Below are 15,853 nucleotides of genomic sequence, written 5' to 3'. Positions count from 1 at the left end.
TGACAGGAAGGGATAGATCCTGTGCAGGGTTAAATAAAGGAGACATAAAAGATAGACACAAGGTACTGCACTTGCGAGAATCTTGAACCAGGTGCTGGAATAATTCAGCAGGTAAGGCATCATCTCTGGAGAATGGATAGGTGTGTTGGTAGACAAAAATGCTGGAGAAACTCAGCGGGTGAGGCAGCATCTATGGAGCGAAGGAAATAGGCAATGTTTCGGGCTGAACCCCTTCTACAGACCTTTCTGTTGGGTCAGGGCCCTTCTTAAGACTGATTGTTGTAGGGGGAGAAAGCTGGAAGAGAGGTGGGGGCGGGACAAAACCAGGCAAGTGATAGGTGGATACAGCTGAGAGTAATTATTTTGGCAGCAGGGTGTACAGGGTAGAGATGAAAAGGAGACAAAAAGCTGAGAGTTAAGAGAAATGATGTGAAGGGTAAAGTGTGCATCCAGGGGAGATAAAAGAGGGGGAGGGGTGGTTGTGCTCTGTGCAAGCGCAAATGTTCGGTGAAATGGTTGTCACGGCCAGGTCTACGCTTGGTCTCATTGATGTAAAGGAGGCAGTGAGGTTAGAGGAGGAGCATGTGAAACTCTATCTCACCTGGAAGGACTGCTGGAGTCTCTGGATGAATTTGAGGGAGGAAGTGCAGTGCCTGGTGTTACATGTTACATGTCCTGCGGTTGCAGGTGGAAGTACCTTGCGGAGGTGGTGGTTTGGGTAGGAAGGGATGAGTGAAGCAAGGAGTTGTAGAGGGAATGGTCTCTGGAAAGCAGTGGGGATGAGATGATGCAAAGCCAGTTTTCTGTTCAGTCAGCTTGCTCTCCCTGGATCCCATGCGATCTGACCTTCCAGTACAGCCTACCAAGCAGAACCTTATCACATGTCTACGGCTTCAACCTTTCTGTTTACTTCTTCAAAAAACTCAAATCAATTCATAAGACGATCAGATTCGTAAGCCACGATCAGATTCATAGGACAAGCATACTATGAGATAGACAACAAATTCAATGATGCTACATCACATGTACCAATAAATTCCAGGCATTTATCTCCTTTGTGGAGTAAATTGGGTCATATTTTCAGAAGTCCAGGAACATTGTTGTTTGACGAGGTGAACGCAAGGAATAGGCGCAGTTTTGTTTTTAAGCATGGCCATACTGGCTCCGTTTCAGTATTTTGGAAATTGGAGTTAAATGCAGCTTTAAAGGCTAGCCTTTTAGAACTAATTTCTAAAACAGCTTTTTGATTTTCTTTTTGACTTCACTGGACATGAAGGCGTTAGTATACATTTTGAAACCCAAGGGAGGTATTTTACCAAAGATGACAAAGATGACGATTGGCTGTTAGATGTTAATAGAGAATGACGCATGAAGTTAAATTCAAGGATGACATGATCTTACCAGAAATGGAAACAGAAAGGTTCAGCTCAAGGTCTCAAGGTCTCAAGGTCAGTTTATTGTCACATACCAATTAAGGTACAGTGAAACTTGAGCTACCATACTAGCCATACTATGTGAAAAGCACCAAGACATACAACCACATAAAAGTTAACATCAACAGCCATCACAGTGGCTTCCACATTTCTCACAGTGATGGAAGGCAATAAAGTTCAATCTTCTTCCTCTTGTTCTCCCGCGGTCGGGGCAGTCAAACCATCCGTGTTCGGGGTGATCAAAGCCCCCGCAGCCGATGATCGAAGCCCACATCGGGGTAACCGAAACTCCCGCGTTGTGGCGGTTGAAACTCTCTCCGCGGCATGGAGCTCCTGAGTCGGCCTCATCTTACCAGAGACTGCGGGCTTCACAATGTTAAGGTTCACAGGCCCCGCGGTTGGAGGCTTGATCCCCGGCCAAGGGATCGCAAGCTTCGCGATGTTAAAGTCCTGCAGACTCCCGTGGCTTGGAGCTCCCGTCGGTCTCCAGGAAAGGTCACCAACTCCACGATGTTAGGCCGCAGTGGGAAAGGATATACGAAAGGGAAAAAATTTGCAGCTCTGTCGAGGTAAGAGATTGAAAAAACGGTTTCCCCCAACCCCGCACATAAAACAAACCAAGGAAGGCTAAAACATACTTTTTAACACATACTGAAATGAAGAAAGGGCAGACAGACTGTTGGCGAGGCACCACCCAGTTGCCTAACAAAATAAAATAATTTAATTAGTACACTTAGTTTTGAAAATGCTAATAATTTTAAACATATAATTATTTGTATCTTATTTTTTGCATCCTATTTGTGTTTGTATCCATAGTGATGGTCAGAAAATGAGCAAACGCAAGAAGAATTACCCAGATCCAATTAATATTGTTAATAAATATGGCGCAGATGCACTGAGGTAAGATGCATCTATGAATTCATTGCATCACACTTGATTTAGAAATCTGTACTGGAAAATCTTACTGAACAGTAGTAATTGAGAGTTGCATGTTAGTCAATGACTGCTATGTGACGTAGATCCTGTGTCTCAAATCTGATGTTCCTATGTATGATCAAATAATATGAGATGTCAAAAATAAATAGGGTGCTCTAACACATGAATTTATCTATGTAGATAATCATTCAATAACCTTATGACATTTATGCCATCACTACTGTTTCTCCTTGTTCATTATTTGTTATACACCAAAAAATGTCAAATGTGATTTAACCAACAGTTTTTCAAATGAGCTTCTCTACTCTTCGTAAAAAAAGGTTAAAAAAATTATTTTGGTTGTTTTCCTTAGCAGCAGCGATTGATAACATATGGAATTATAGATAGTGTTCCATATGCCATCCCTTTATTGTGTGTTCAATTGTTCTTCCATTTAAGATGAAATGGTTAGATTTAATAGGAATCTGAGGGGTAACTTTTCCACATGTGTGGAACATGCTGCCAGAGGAGGTAGTTGAGGCAGGGACTATCCCAGCATTTAAGAAGCAGGTAGACAGGTACGTGGATAGGAACGGTCTGGCGGGATATTAACCAAATGCTGGCAGGTGGGAGTAGTATAGCTAGGACATGTTAGCCGGTGTGGGCAAGTTGGGCCGAAGGGACTGTTTCCACACATTTTCACTCTGTGACTCTATTTGAGCAGCCAAAGTTATACAGCTAGAAAGGAAGCAAAAATGCAACTTTTGTTTCCTGTTTGTTCCGATCAGTTACATATAATTTCAATCCAAGATCTTGCTCTAAGTTGACCTAGCCAATTCACATTGACGTAATTGGAAAAGTTGTTTTTTTTGTATCTGATGACCAAATAATCTGATGGATAATATTGAAATGCTGCTCAAAAAATCTGACACTCAATATGAAAAGTGAGATTTATTTTTGATACGTACTATCATCATGTGACAAAGATTTTCAAATTTGCAGATGACACGAAGCTGGGTGGCAGTGTGATCTGCAAGGAGGATGCTATGAGGCTGCAGGGTGACTTGGATAGGTTGGGTTAGTGGGCAGATGCAGTATAATGCGGATAAATGGGAGGTTATCCACTTTGGTGGCAAAAAAAGGAAGGCAGATTATTATCTGAATGTTGGCCAAAAATGCTGGAGAAACTCAGAGGGTGAGGCAGCATCTATGGAGCGAAGGAAATGGGCAATGTTTCGGGTCGAGGCCCTTCTTCAGGATGGTGTCAGATTAGGAAAAGGGAAGGTGCAACGAGACCTAGGTGTGCTTGTACATCAGTCACTAAAGGTAATAATGCACGTACAGCAGGCAGTGAAAAAAGCTAATGGCATGCTGGCCTTCATTGCGAGAGGATTTGAGTTTAGGAGCAAGGAGATCCTACTGCAGTTGTACAGGACCCTGGTGAGACCGCACCTGGAGTATTGTATGCAGTTTTGGTCTAATTTGAGGAAGAACATTATTGCTATTGAGGAAGTGCACTGTAGGTTCATCAGGTTAATTTCCGGGATGGCGGGACTAACTATGATGAAAGAATGGGCCAACTGGGCTTGTATTCATTGGAATTTAGAAGGATGAGAGGTTATCTTATAGAAACATATAAAATTCTTAAGGGATTGGACAGGCTAGATGCAGGAAAAAAACACAATGTTGGGGGAGTCCAGAACCAGGGGTAACAGTTTAAGTTGATGCTGCTGCACCCGCTGAGTTTCTCCAGCATTTTTGTGTACCGTCACAGTTCAAGAATAAGGTGTAGGCCATTTAGGACTGTGATGAGGAAAAACATTTTCACCCAGAGAGTTGTGAATCTGTGGAATTCGCTGCCACAGAAGGCATTGGAACCAATTCACTGGATGTTTTCAACAGTTAGATTTAGCTCTTGGGGCTAAAGGAATCAAGGAATATGGGGGGAAAAAACAGGAACGGATTACTGATTTTAGATGATCAGCCATGATCATATTGAATGGCGGTGCTGGCTCGAAGGGCCAAATGGCCAACTCCTGCACCTATTTGTTTCTAAATTTGTATGTTTTGATCAATGGAATGGCAATTTTAATCTCAAAATTGTGATGCTTATCTAATAGTCAGGAGAATACTATAACTTGACTTTTATCTTACATAAAGATATTAAACTTTCAATATTTGCAGTACTAGTTGTGAGTCATGCATTTTTTATGGATGGATTCTGTCACACCACGTTATAGTTTGAAGTAACCCAGAAGGATAATTCTGTTAACAGTGAATAAGTAGAGAATTTGTGATTGAAATCTTCATATAACATGACATTAAGTGTTAAAGGTAATATTTACTTCTGAGAGTGAGTCGTGTTGGAAAATAACAGAAACTCTTGAATATCTAACAATTTTTTCAGAAAATTTTACTTTATTGGAAAGACTTATAAAATTTATCTTACGGGACATAGTTGTCCTAATCTTGAACAACATCTATCCTTATTATCACTATCTTGGATGTGGGTGTGTGTGTGTATATTTATTTGTTTGTGTGCGATCACATCTACTCAAAGAAACAAAGCTATTGACGGAGTGCAGCGTAGGTTCACCAGGTTAATTCCCAGGATGGCGGGACTGTCATATGCTGAGAGAATGGAGCAGCTGGGCTTGTACACTCTGGCGTTTAGACGGATGAGAAGGGGATCTGAAAGATTGTTAAGGGCTTGGACACGCTAGAGGCAGGAAACATGTTCCCGATGTTGGGGAGTCCAGAACCAGGAGCCACAGTTTAAGAATAAGGAGTAAGCCATTTGGAGCGGAGACGAGGAAACACTTTTTCTCACAGAGAGTGGCGAGTCTGTGGAATTCTCTGCCTCAGAGAAGGCAGGTTCTCTGGATGCTTTCAAGAAAGAGCTAGATAAGGCTCTTAAAAATAGCGGAGTCAGTCAGGGGATATGGGGAGAAGGCAGGAACGGGGTACTGATTGGGGATGGTCAGCCATGATCACATTGAATGGCGGTGCTAGCTCGAAGGGCCAAATGGCCTGCTCCTGCACCTATTGTCTATTGACGCGCTAATGGGAAATCTTTACATATTCCGGTAGAGATTTACCCCCTGGAGTCATAAAACGGCTTACCTGAAAATTTCCTGCTGTATTTCTTCAGTAATTAATAAAAATGCTCACAAATCCGATCAATTCAAAACTTTTTTAATTCAAACACACCCTTCCCCCCTTTTTTTCTTTCCACCCTCCCCCCCTTCCCCACACACCCTTCCCCCCCCCCCCCACACACCCCCCCTTCCCCCACACCCCCTCCCTTCCCCCCCTCCCTACCACCCTCCCCCACACCCCCCCCTCCCCCATACGCACCCTTCCCCACACCCCCCTTCCCCCACACCCTCCCTTCCCACACCCTCCCTTCCCCACACCCTCCCTTCCCCACACCCCCCCTTCCTACACCCCCTCCTACACCCCCCTCCCCCACACCCCCCCCCCCATACCCCCATACCCACCCCCCTTCCCCACACCCTCCCTTCCCCCACACCCTCCCCCCCACACCCCCCCCTTCCCTCCCCCCTTCCCTACACACCCCTTCCCCACACCCCCTCCCTCCCCCACACCCCCCTCCCCCATACACCCCCTCCCCGCCCCCTTCCCTCACACACACTCTCCCCCACACCCCCCCACCCCCCCCCCCTCCCCGCCCACACGCCCCACTTCCCCCACACCACCCTCCCCCATACCACTTCCCCACACACCCCCCTTCCCTCCACCCTCCCCCTCCACACCACCTCTCCCCCCATGCCTCCCCATTCCTCCTGCCTCACCCCCACCCCTTCTCACCTCCCCCACCTCCCTCTCTCCCAACTCCCCTCCCCACCACCCCAACCCCCCACACCCCCCGTGGGGGGGTTTAAAAGGCAAGGGGCAGAGTGGGGGGGGCGGGGTATCAGAGGCGTCACAACGGAAACCCGTCAGCCACGCCTGCGCAGTTGGGGCTATGCGTGAGTGGTGGAATATCGCGTTGGGGGTCCAGGCCTCCCGTGTGAGAATGGGACCCAATGGGTCCCACTTAGTCTAGTAAATATAATTTTATAATGATTTGGAAAGTAAAAAAAACATATAATCAGAAATAAAAATGGAAAATGTTCTGATGCTGGAAATCTAAATTGAAATGCAAATTCTCATCAAGAAGCAACGATTTTGAGAGAAACTGTTAACATTTCAGGTAACTAACCTTTCATCAGAATTTTGATTTTGAATTCCCACTGTCTGCAGTATTTTTCATTTGAAAAATTAATTGCAAGTCTGTTTTGTAGCTTGTTTCCACATTTGAAGATGTTAAATCTGAAATGAGTATATTTTATCTATTTCAAATTATAAGCCGATTACTGGTTAACTTTCATATCAGGTAAAATTGCAGTTCAGTATTCTTGACTACTATTGGAAAAATTAGTGTTATTGTAATTCATTGTAGGACTATATAAAAAATATACCATTCTCCACAAATTATGCTCATTTTTTTTTCAGACTGTATCTTATTAATTCCCCTGTTGTGAGAGCAGAAAACTTACGGTTTAAAGAAGATGGAGTGAGAGATGTTCTCAAGGATGTCTTCCTGCCTTGGTACAATGCGTACAGATTCCTTATTCAGAATGTTCAAAAATTGCAGAAGGTAATGGAATATGTTTTTGTATATATCTACAAATTGTGTACATCAATTGTGTAGAGATTGTTGTTTAATTTCAGTACACTAATGCTGAAGTACTTAGAAGTATACAAATGGACCGTTGGCTTTAGTTCATAATTAGATATTGGTCAATTATTTGTGAACATTCTGATGATTTATCATTCCAGGAGGAAGGTATTCAGTTCCTTTACAATGAAAGCACAGTTGAGGACAGTAACAACATCATGGATAAATGGATACTTTCATTTACACAATCACTCATCCAATTTTTTAAAACTGAAATGGAAGGTAATTATATATATGAAAACCCTTATTCCAAAAGTTTTGATCTGGATTCTTTAATTTTGTTGCCCCCTCAAATGCTAATGATATAATCCCCTGTAAAGTTAACCTGTTAACCGATTGTGACTATTTTTCTGAGCCTGCCTTCTGCCTGCTTGTCTAGTCTTGACCCACAATTTACATTGGAGCATTATGCTAGGTTGTAACGTGTCATTTTGAAGATAATAGCGGGGAAATTTCTGAAAAGAAAATGTTTAAAATATACAGCTACTTTGGATTTTCCTTCAAACACAATTTTGTTTTATTTTGAAGCATACAGGCTCTACACTGTGGTGCCCAGACTAGTCAAATTTGTGGACATGCTAACCAATTGGTATGTGAGAATGAATCGTAAAAGGTTAAAGGTAGGTACATTTTTAATTCCTTTTCAATGTAACCCGTTAGGGTACTAGAATTTAAGAAATCTTTAGACCCGTTATTATGTATTGACGTATGAATTTGGAGAAAGAATAATTTACTCAGCCCCTCAAGCAAGCGCTGCGATTCAAGGGTCTTCTGATTATAACGTCAACTCCGCATTCCTGTCTTACTGCAGTAACTTTCCATAAAACTGTATACAAAATATTTCTCGACCTGTTTAAAAGTAACAGGAGACCTGTTTCCAAAGGCATTTGAGGAAGTCTTCCAAAAATCTAAATTTCCTGAGAAATGATTCGCCTTAACACTGTCATAAATGGATGATTAACCTAGTTCTCAATTCTCCAACAAAAGGATAGATACTCCCATCATCCATCTGACAAACCCTTCAGGATCTTTCATGTTTCAAACAATCCCCAGTCATTTTTCAAAATGAGTGGATACAAGTGTAGCCTTTTCAATTTATCTTTGTAAGTCAAGCCTCCTGTTCCTAGTAGAAACAAAATGCTGGAGTAACTCAGCGGGACAGGCAGCATCTCTGGAGAAGGGTCTCGACCCAAAACATCACCCATTCCTTCTCACCAGAGATGCTGTCTGTCCCGCTGAGTTACTCGAACATTTGGTGTTTATCTTTGATTTAAACCAGCATCTGCAGTTTTTTCCTACACATTCCTGTTCAAAGGTTTCTAAGGTATTTTATTGCCACATGTACCAATTACCATGCAGCCATACAAAAAAAAGCAACAAAACATACATCTACATAAAAGTTAACATAAACATCCAACACAGGAAACATTCCCCACATTCCTCACTGTGATGGAAGGCAGAAAAGTCCAATCTTCTTCCTCTTTATTCTTCCTCGGTCGGGGCGGTCGAAACTCCTGCGGTTTGGAGTTCCCGAAGTCGCTCTGACCAGAGACCGCGAGCTCTGTGATGTTAAGTCTGCAAGCACCCATGGTTGGAGCTCTGAGGTCGATCCCTGGCAAAGAGATTGCAGGCTCCGCGATGTTAAAGTACTGTATGCTCTTCGCGGTGGAGCTCTCAAGAGTCGATCTCCAGCAAAGGCCGCCAACTCCTCGATGTTAGGCCGCAGTGCGGATGGAGATACGATACGGAAAAAAAATTGCATCTCCATCGAGGTAAGAGATTAGAAAAAGTTTCCCCCAACCCCCTCCCCACCTCCCACCTAAACAAGCTAAAGAACACTAAAAACATACATTGAACACATACTATTAAAACACAAAGAAAGAAGGGACAGACAGATTGTTGGCAAGGCAGCCATTGCTAGTGCCACCCCGTTGTCAGTTGAATAAACCTATTCTGAATTGCTTACAAGATATTTTTTTTTTTCCCCCAAACTAAGGAGACTAAAGCCTAGAAGTGGTCTCACATCTAGAGTGTCGATGTGAGACCCCTTGCTTTTATGTCCATTAGTTTCAGCATCTGCATTTTACCTTCTGCAAATTGTGTACCGGGCCATCTAGGTCCCTCTGCCTCTCAGAATGTTGTAATCTAACACTATTTCGATAATATACTTTGTAAATCGTAATCTGTTCTCTCATTTTACGTGGCACACCACTTGCTACATCTTGTCATCCAGACAAAGACTAGTTTTCTAACTGTTAAATTAACTGATCCTCTGTCCACACCAAAATGTCCACCAAATAGTTTTAGGTGGAATATAAATGGAAGAGTTGTCTCTTTGCCCTTCTCCCCTGTCCCCTTACACCTATATTCCTTTTACATTTCATGCTTTTTCTCTCTTTACTGGCTCTCATTACCTTTTATCTTTTCATCCCTAGCTTTTGTCCAATCATCTGCCAATCAGAACATATGCCGTCACCTGTGTCACCATCACTTGTAGGCGTTGCTGTGCACGCCGCACCTTTCTTCCAGCTTTCTTTTCCCTACATAATCAGCATGAAGAAGGGTCCTGACCCAAAACTTTGCCTATCATATTCTCCAGATATGCTGCCTGACCCACTAAGTTACTCCAGCAATTTGTAGTTCTGCACCTTGCGCCTACATTTTACTAAGTATAGGTAAAGTTATACTTTACTAATGACAGTCTGACTTTTACAAAGGCTTCTAAGCTAGTAATTTCTAATCATCTTTGCTCTCTTATTTTCTTTGGGTGAATTTTCTGCTAATTCTATTTTCTTTTTTACCTCAATAGGGTGAAACTGGTACTGAAGATTGTGAAAGGGCTTTGGAAACGTTGTTTGCTGTTTTGTTCTACATGTGTCGGCTGATGGTGAGCACATACAAACTCTGTTCTTATACTTCAGACAAATATTTATAATTATCTGAAATTTGAACTGCCTAAAAACTGCTCAATTTACCAATATTTCTTCTTGAAGTCACGTTCAGTAACAATTGCTTCGTTTTTTTCTGCTCTTTACACGTAAAATTATCTTTTCTCAATTAAGAAACAACACATCAGGTCAAACAATACTAGGAGGAATCGCATAACCAGCAGAACTGAAATCATTAAGTCTCTAAGAAATATTACTTGAGCCTTTGTTGACACGATTCTGTTCAGTATATGTACAGAATTTCTCGTAAGGATTTTTTTTACTGTCTTTGTTCAGTTAAATATTGTTAAATATTTTTCCTGACTGAATTTATTCAGTTAGGTTGCCTTTTCTTCAGTTACATTTCCTTGAACGTGGATAACTAAAGAGATAATCTTGCCATCAATGATACAATGAAAGTATCAGGAATTTTTAGATATGATATGAGGGATGGTAATTAAGTCATTTGTTCTATTTTGAGAAATCCTTTTGAATCACTCACATTGGCTTTCATATTGTCTCTTTTTGTTCCAAGGTTTCAGAATAATGAACAATGAATGGTTGCTTGAATGTCTAAACTCTGACAGGAAAATGTTGTATAGAAAGTGTTTCGAAAATAAGTTTTTTATTTTACGAGTAAACTGGAAAACAAAAAAGATCAATCATTAGCATTAAAATACATGGAAATAGGTGGGTGGTGAACTGGATAGAATGTTCTGAGAACTAGCAAAGAGTAAATAGACTGAATTACCTATTTTACTACGTGAAAACATATAGCGTTTTACAGTGCAAATTACATGCAACTGATATACACATGCTTTCTTATCTTTGATTTCTGTCGATTGTTTTTTGTTTGAAAGAGTCTTTCTTCACTACAATTAACTTCATAGTTGTGTTCACCGCTTTAGGTTATGCCAGTTAAATAATCTGTAAAAGTCTGGGAAAGACTACATTAAGTAATTATTTTACCTTATTTTTATTAATTACTGTAGTTAATGGCTAGGAATTCTCTGTCCATATTGTTGTTACATTTTTTTTTACTTTGCAGAAAATTGGAATGATTATTTTATTATGTAAGAGTTGAATATTAATAATGTAGGTGCAAAGACATTTAAATTCCTTTTTATATTTTACCATGTTCAGGGACTGATAGAATTATACAGGGAAAACTTGAAGAAAGCACATAAGGGTAGATACAGTAGCTGTTGGAAGTCCGTCCCTGTTTTCGCATTTACAATAGTCTAATAAGATTGGTGACATTGCAGAAACCCTGACCAGGGAATTTTAGAAAAGGACTAGAACTGGAATTCCATATTCTGTAGTGAAAACGCTCATTGATAACTAGAGCCAGGAATTTGCCATAAATGCCATGAGTGCCTTTTCATACCTTTTTTGATGATTTCATGAGGATAATGCCTTTTTCACAATCGAGTGCCTAAATCAGCCTTTTTTTGCCAAAAGGTTGTGCTATTTTCTCTCGTTGTACCGTGATTACAATGACGTTTTCTATGTTAACACGTTAATATTAATAAGTTATTATTAACGTGTTAACATAGTATCTTACAAGAAAACCTCCACCACCGGGGCGAAACCGGGGGTGCCACCGTCGGTCGTTCATTCGTTCGTGCCGCTGCCCGCAGGTTCAGTCTTCTCCAAGATCTATTTGAGAAAGAACTGCAGATGCTGGAAAAATCAAAGGTAGACAGAAAATGCTGGAGAAACTCAGCGGGTGAGGCAGCATCTATGGAGAGAAGGTATAGGTGATGTTTCGGGTCGAGACCCTTTTTCAGACTGATGGGGTGGGAGAAAGGAAGAGGCGGAGACAGTAGGACTAGAAGGAGAGCTGGGGAGGGGGTGGAGGGAGAAGACAAGGGCTATCTAAAATTAGAAAAGACAACGTTGATACCGCAAGGGTGTAGACTGCCCAAGCGAAATACCCAAGCTCGTCTCCTCACTACATTTACTGCTGGCTCCAGTCGCAAATCTGAGTTTTTGAAGTTAACAACCATCTCTTTAGTCTTGGTTATATTCAGGATGAGACAGTTCTCTTTACTCCAGACACAGAAAGCATTGGTCAAGTCCCCGTATTCTCCTCATGCCCGTTCCTTACACATGCTACAATCGCTGTGTCATCTGAATATTTCTGTATGTGGCATGTGTCAGACTTATATTTGAAGCCTGCAGTATACAGGGTGAAGGGGAACGGGGCCAGAACCGTTCCCTGTGGGGCTCCAACATTGCACACCACTGTCCCGGAAACACAGTCCCCCAGCTTAACAAATTGGTCAACCCGTCAGGTAGTTGTGTATCCAGGAGATAAAGGTGGAATCCACCCCCATCTTCTCAAGCTTGTCTTTCAAAATCAGTGGTTGGATGGTGTTGAACGCACTTGAAAAGTCGAAGAACATAACCCTCACGTAGCCACCTGGTTGGTCCAAAAAGAAGTAAATCCGGTGCAGCATGTAGATGACTGCGTCATCCACACCAAGGTTCTCCTGGTACGCAAACTGTAGTGGGTCGAGTGCGTGCTGGACCTGTGGTCTCATGAGACGAATGAGTAGCCGCTTCATTGTCTTCATGATATGAAATGTGAGGGCCATCGTAGTCTGTAGTCGTTGATCTCGGTCGGTCGGCCGCCCTGCTTTGGGAACCGGCACGAAACATGATGTTTTCCACAGACCTGGTACCCTCCCAGACTGGAGACTCAGGTTGAAAATGGTCCAGCTGAGCCGCACAGTCTTTTAGTAGCCTGGAACATACACCATCAGGGCCAGCTGCTTTACCAGGGAGCAGACTCCTCAGCTCAGCTCTCACCTCGTCCACCATGAAGAACAGTTGAGGGGATGCTGGCATTGGAGGTGCTGCAGATGTGGTGTTATTGGGGCTGCTTCGCGGAGGTGATGGTGGGGGAGAGGCTGCACCTGCAGAGGTGGGAGGGGATACCAGATCAAACCTGTTATAGAACAGGTTAAAGTCATTGGCCCTGTCCACGTCTCCTGACAGCTGGCTTCTCTTCTCCTTGAAGCCAGTGATGGTCTTCAATCCTCTCCACGCCCCTTTGATGCTGTTGTGCTGCAGTTTCCTCCAGCTTCCCTTTATAGTCCCCATTTGCCTGCTTCATGCTCCTTTTCAGGTGGTGCTGTACCCTCTTGATCTTTTCCCGGTCACCAACCTTGAAAGCCTCCATTTTCTTGTTTAGGAGGCTCTTGATGTTGCTTCTAATCCAAGGTTTGTTATTGGGAAAGCAACAAACAGTTCTTACTGCCACAACAACATCCCTGCAGAAGTTGATGTAGTCCGTTATGCATCCAGCCATCCTGTCGATGTCCATACTGCTGTTGAATTCCTGTGGCTCCATCAGTATGTCCGAGTCTGTGCATTGAAAGTAGGCCCTCAGTGATTCACTGGCCTCTGGTGTCCACTTTCTAAAAGACCGGGTGGTTGTAGGCTGTCTCAGTACACATGTTTGTAAGAAGACCTTAGGTAAACAGGCTGTGATCTAATTTGTCAAGCTGTGGAAAGGCTAAAACACAATAGGCCTCCTTGACATTGACATAGCACAAGTCCAGTGTCTTATTGTGCCTTGTGGGACAGTCAACATACTGAGAGAAGCCCGACAAGTGGGGGCTGATGTTCACATGATTGAAGTCCCCTGGTATGGCAATGAGTACGTCCGGGTGTCGGGTCTGTAATCTCGCGACAATCTCTTGGATGATGTCACACACGACTACAGGCTCCGCTCGAGGAGGAATATAAACAATAATGGCGACTATGTGGGAGAACTCCCTCGGTACATAATAAGGTCTCAATCCAACCGCCAGGAGCTCAATATCCCGACAACAGATCTTATCTTTCAGTGTTCAAGAAGGAATTGCAGATGTTGGAAAATCGAAGGTACACAAAATGCTGGAGAAACTCAGCAGGTGCAGCAGCATCTATGGAGCGAAGGAAATAGGCAACGTTTCGGGCCGAAACCCTTCTTCAGACTGATAGGGGGTGGCGGGGAGAAGGAAGGAAAAAAAGAGGAGGAGGAGCTCGAGGGCTGAGGGATGGGAGGAGACAGCCCGAGGGCTGAGGAAGGGGAGGAGACTGCAAGTGACCTGCATTACGCCATCTATAGTTCACCAGCAGAGGAAGACCCCCACCTTTGATCTTCCCACTCGCCTTCGGGTCTCTATCCACTCGTACCGTCGTGAAGCCGGGTAGATCCACACAGGAGTCCGGGATGCTGTCCGTGAGCCACGTCTCAGTAAAACACATGAGACTGCACTCACGGTAGACCCGCTGGTTCTTCATGAGGGCCTCCAACTCCTCACACTTGTTAGGGAATGAGTTGACGTTCCCCAAATGGATCGATGCCAGATACGGCTTGTTGGATGCAGGAATTCCACTGTGGAAATTGGAAAACAAATCTCTCAGAGGTATTTCTTCTACCGCGGGCGCGGTATGGACTTACCATCTCCCCTGGAGGGGAGCTTCGACCGCCGGCCCTGCAGACTGCGGTGCTTCCGGCAGGTACTTTAAAACTTTGACCGCCAGCCTGCAGCCTACACCAGCCTGAAGCCGCGGTCTCTGGTTGGGAAGAGCCGATCCTGGACTCACCTTGACTTTGACTTTGTCCCTTACCATCTGGATGCCTGCAGCAACGGCGTGGAGGGTGGAGGTCCTGACCACGGGGGAAAATGGAGGAGGACTGGCCAAGTTCTGTGCCTTCCACCACAGTGATGAATGCTGTGGTGGATGTTTGTGTAAAATTTTTATTGTGGTTGTGTGTTCTTTATTACTGTACCGCTGCTGGCAACCCAAATACCACCGACCCTGGTTGTGTGGCAATTCAATTATATCAATATATAGAGAAACATACACCAAGCGAGTCATCATTACGGAAAAATCATGTTGACAGCAACTTCAACATCGTTGTGCAGAAAATTATAGATGAAATTGTATGCAACAAAATATGGATCTCAATAGATGAGACAACCGATGTAGTCATCGGTGCACTGGAGGCAGGTCAACCATCAAAGGAGTATTTGTTGACATCGGAAGTATTGGAGAAGTCAAACAGCTCAACTATTGCCCAGTTGTTTACATCTTCACTTGTTGTACTTTGGCCAGAAGGTGTAAAAAACGAGAATATTCTTCTGTTTGTGACTGATGCAACTCAGTACATGAAAAAAGATGCTTGTGCTCTTAAAGTTGTATTCCCCAAAATGTTGCATTTGACATGCTTAGCTCAAGGACTTCATACAATTGCCAAGCACATACGTAGCTTGTTTCCAAATGTCGATCGCCTAGTTTCCAATGTCAAGAAAATCTTCCTCAAAGCACCGTCACATGTGCAGTTGTTCAAGGAAATGGCACCCGAGATTCCGCATCCTCCTCAGCCCGTTTTGACTAAATGGTGTACATGATTCTCTGCTGTACTCTGCTGCAAATTTTGAAAAGATAAAATAAATCATCAACTGTTTTGAAGAAGAATCTGCTGCAGTCAGGATCGTCAGTGAAATCATGCAGAAAAAGTAACCTCCACCGCGATCTTGTGTTTATTGCTTCCAATTTTACAAACTTCCCATAAGCTATCACTTCTCTTGAGAAATGTGGCGAAACATTAGTGATTTTAGGTAACAAAGATCTTGAAGAAATACAAAACATTGCTAAAGTTCTCAAAGGTAGTTGTAATGCACAAGATATCAACATGAATATAGAGTCTGTAGCTTGTTTTGAGTATGCACCAGTGACCTCAGTTGGGTAGAAATAAGTTTTTCACAACAAGCATATTTTGTCTGACAGACGTCATAATTTGAAAAAAATGCTAGTAATTATGTGCAACCAGG

General features: G+C 43.1%; 1 protein-coding gene across 2 annotated transcripts in view; it reads left to right on the top strand.

Annotated features, from left to right (window-relative positions):
* The window catches only part of iars1 (isoleucyl-tRNA synthetase 1), a 174,257-nt gene that overhangs the window by 84,429 nt on the left and 73,975 nt on the right, over positions 1-15,853 (top strand). For both annotated transcript variants that reach the window (XM_055648264.1, XM_055648265.1), the window contains 5 exons: positions 2,250-2,333; positions 6,867-7,011; positions 7,194-7,314; positions 7,621-7,712; positions 9,902-9,979. In XM_055648264.1, coding sequence (XP_055504239.1) covers positions 2,250-2,333; positions 6,867-7,011; positions 7,194-7,314; positions 7,621-7,712; positions 9,902-9,979 — 520 coding nt within the window. The remainder of the gene's footprint in view (positions 1-2,249; positions 2,334-6,866; positions 7,012-7,193; positions 7,315-7,620; positions 7,713-9,901; positions 9,980-15,853) is intronic.

Source organism: Leucoraja erinacea, chromosome 16 (assembly GCF_028641065.1).
Source record: "Leucoraja erinacea ecotype New England chromosome 16, Leri_hhj_1, whole genome shotgun sequence".
NCBI classification, from domain to species: Eukaryota; Metazoa; Chordata; class Chondrichthyes; order Rajiformes; family Rajidae; genus Leucoraja; species Leucoraja erinaceus.
The sequence above is the reverse complement of the archived record's forward strand: the minus strand, read 5'-3'. Positions and strand labels throughout refer to the sequence as shown.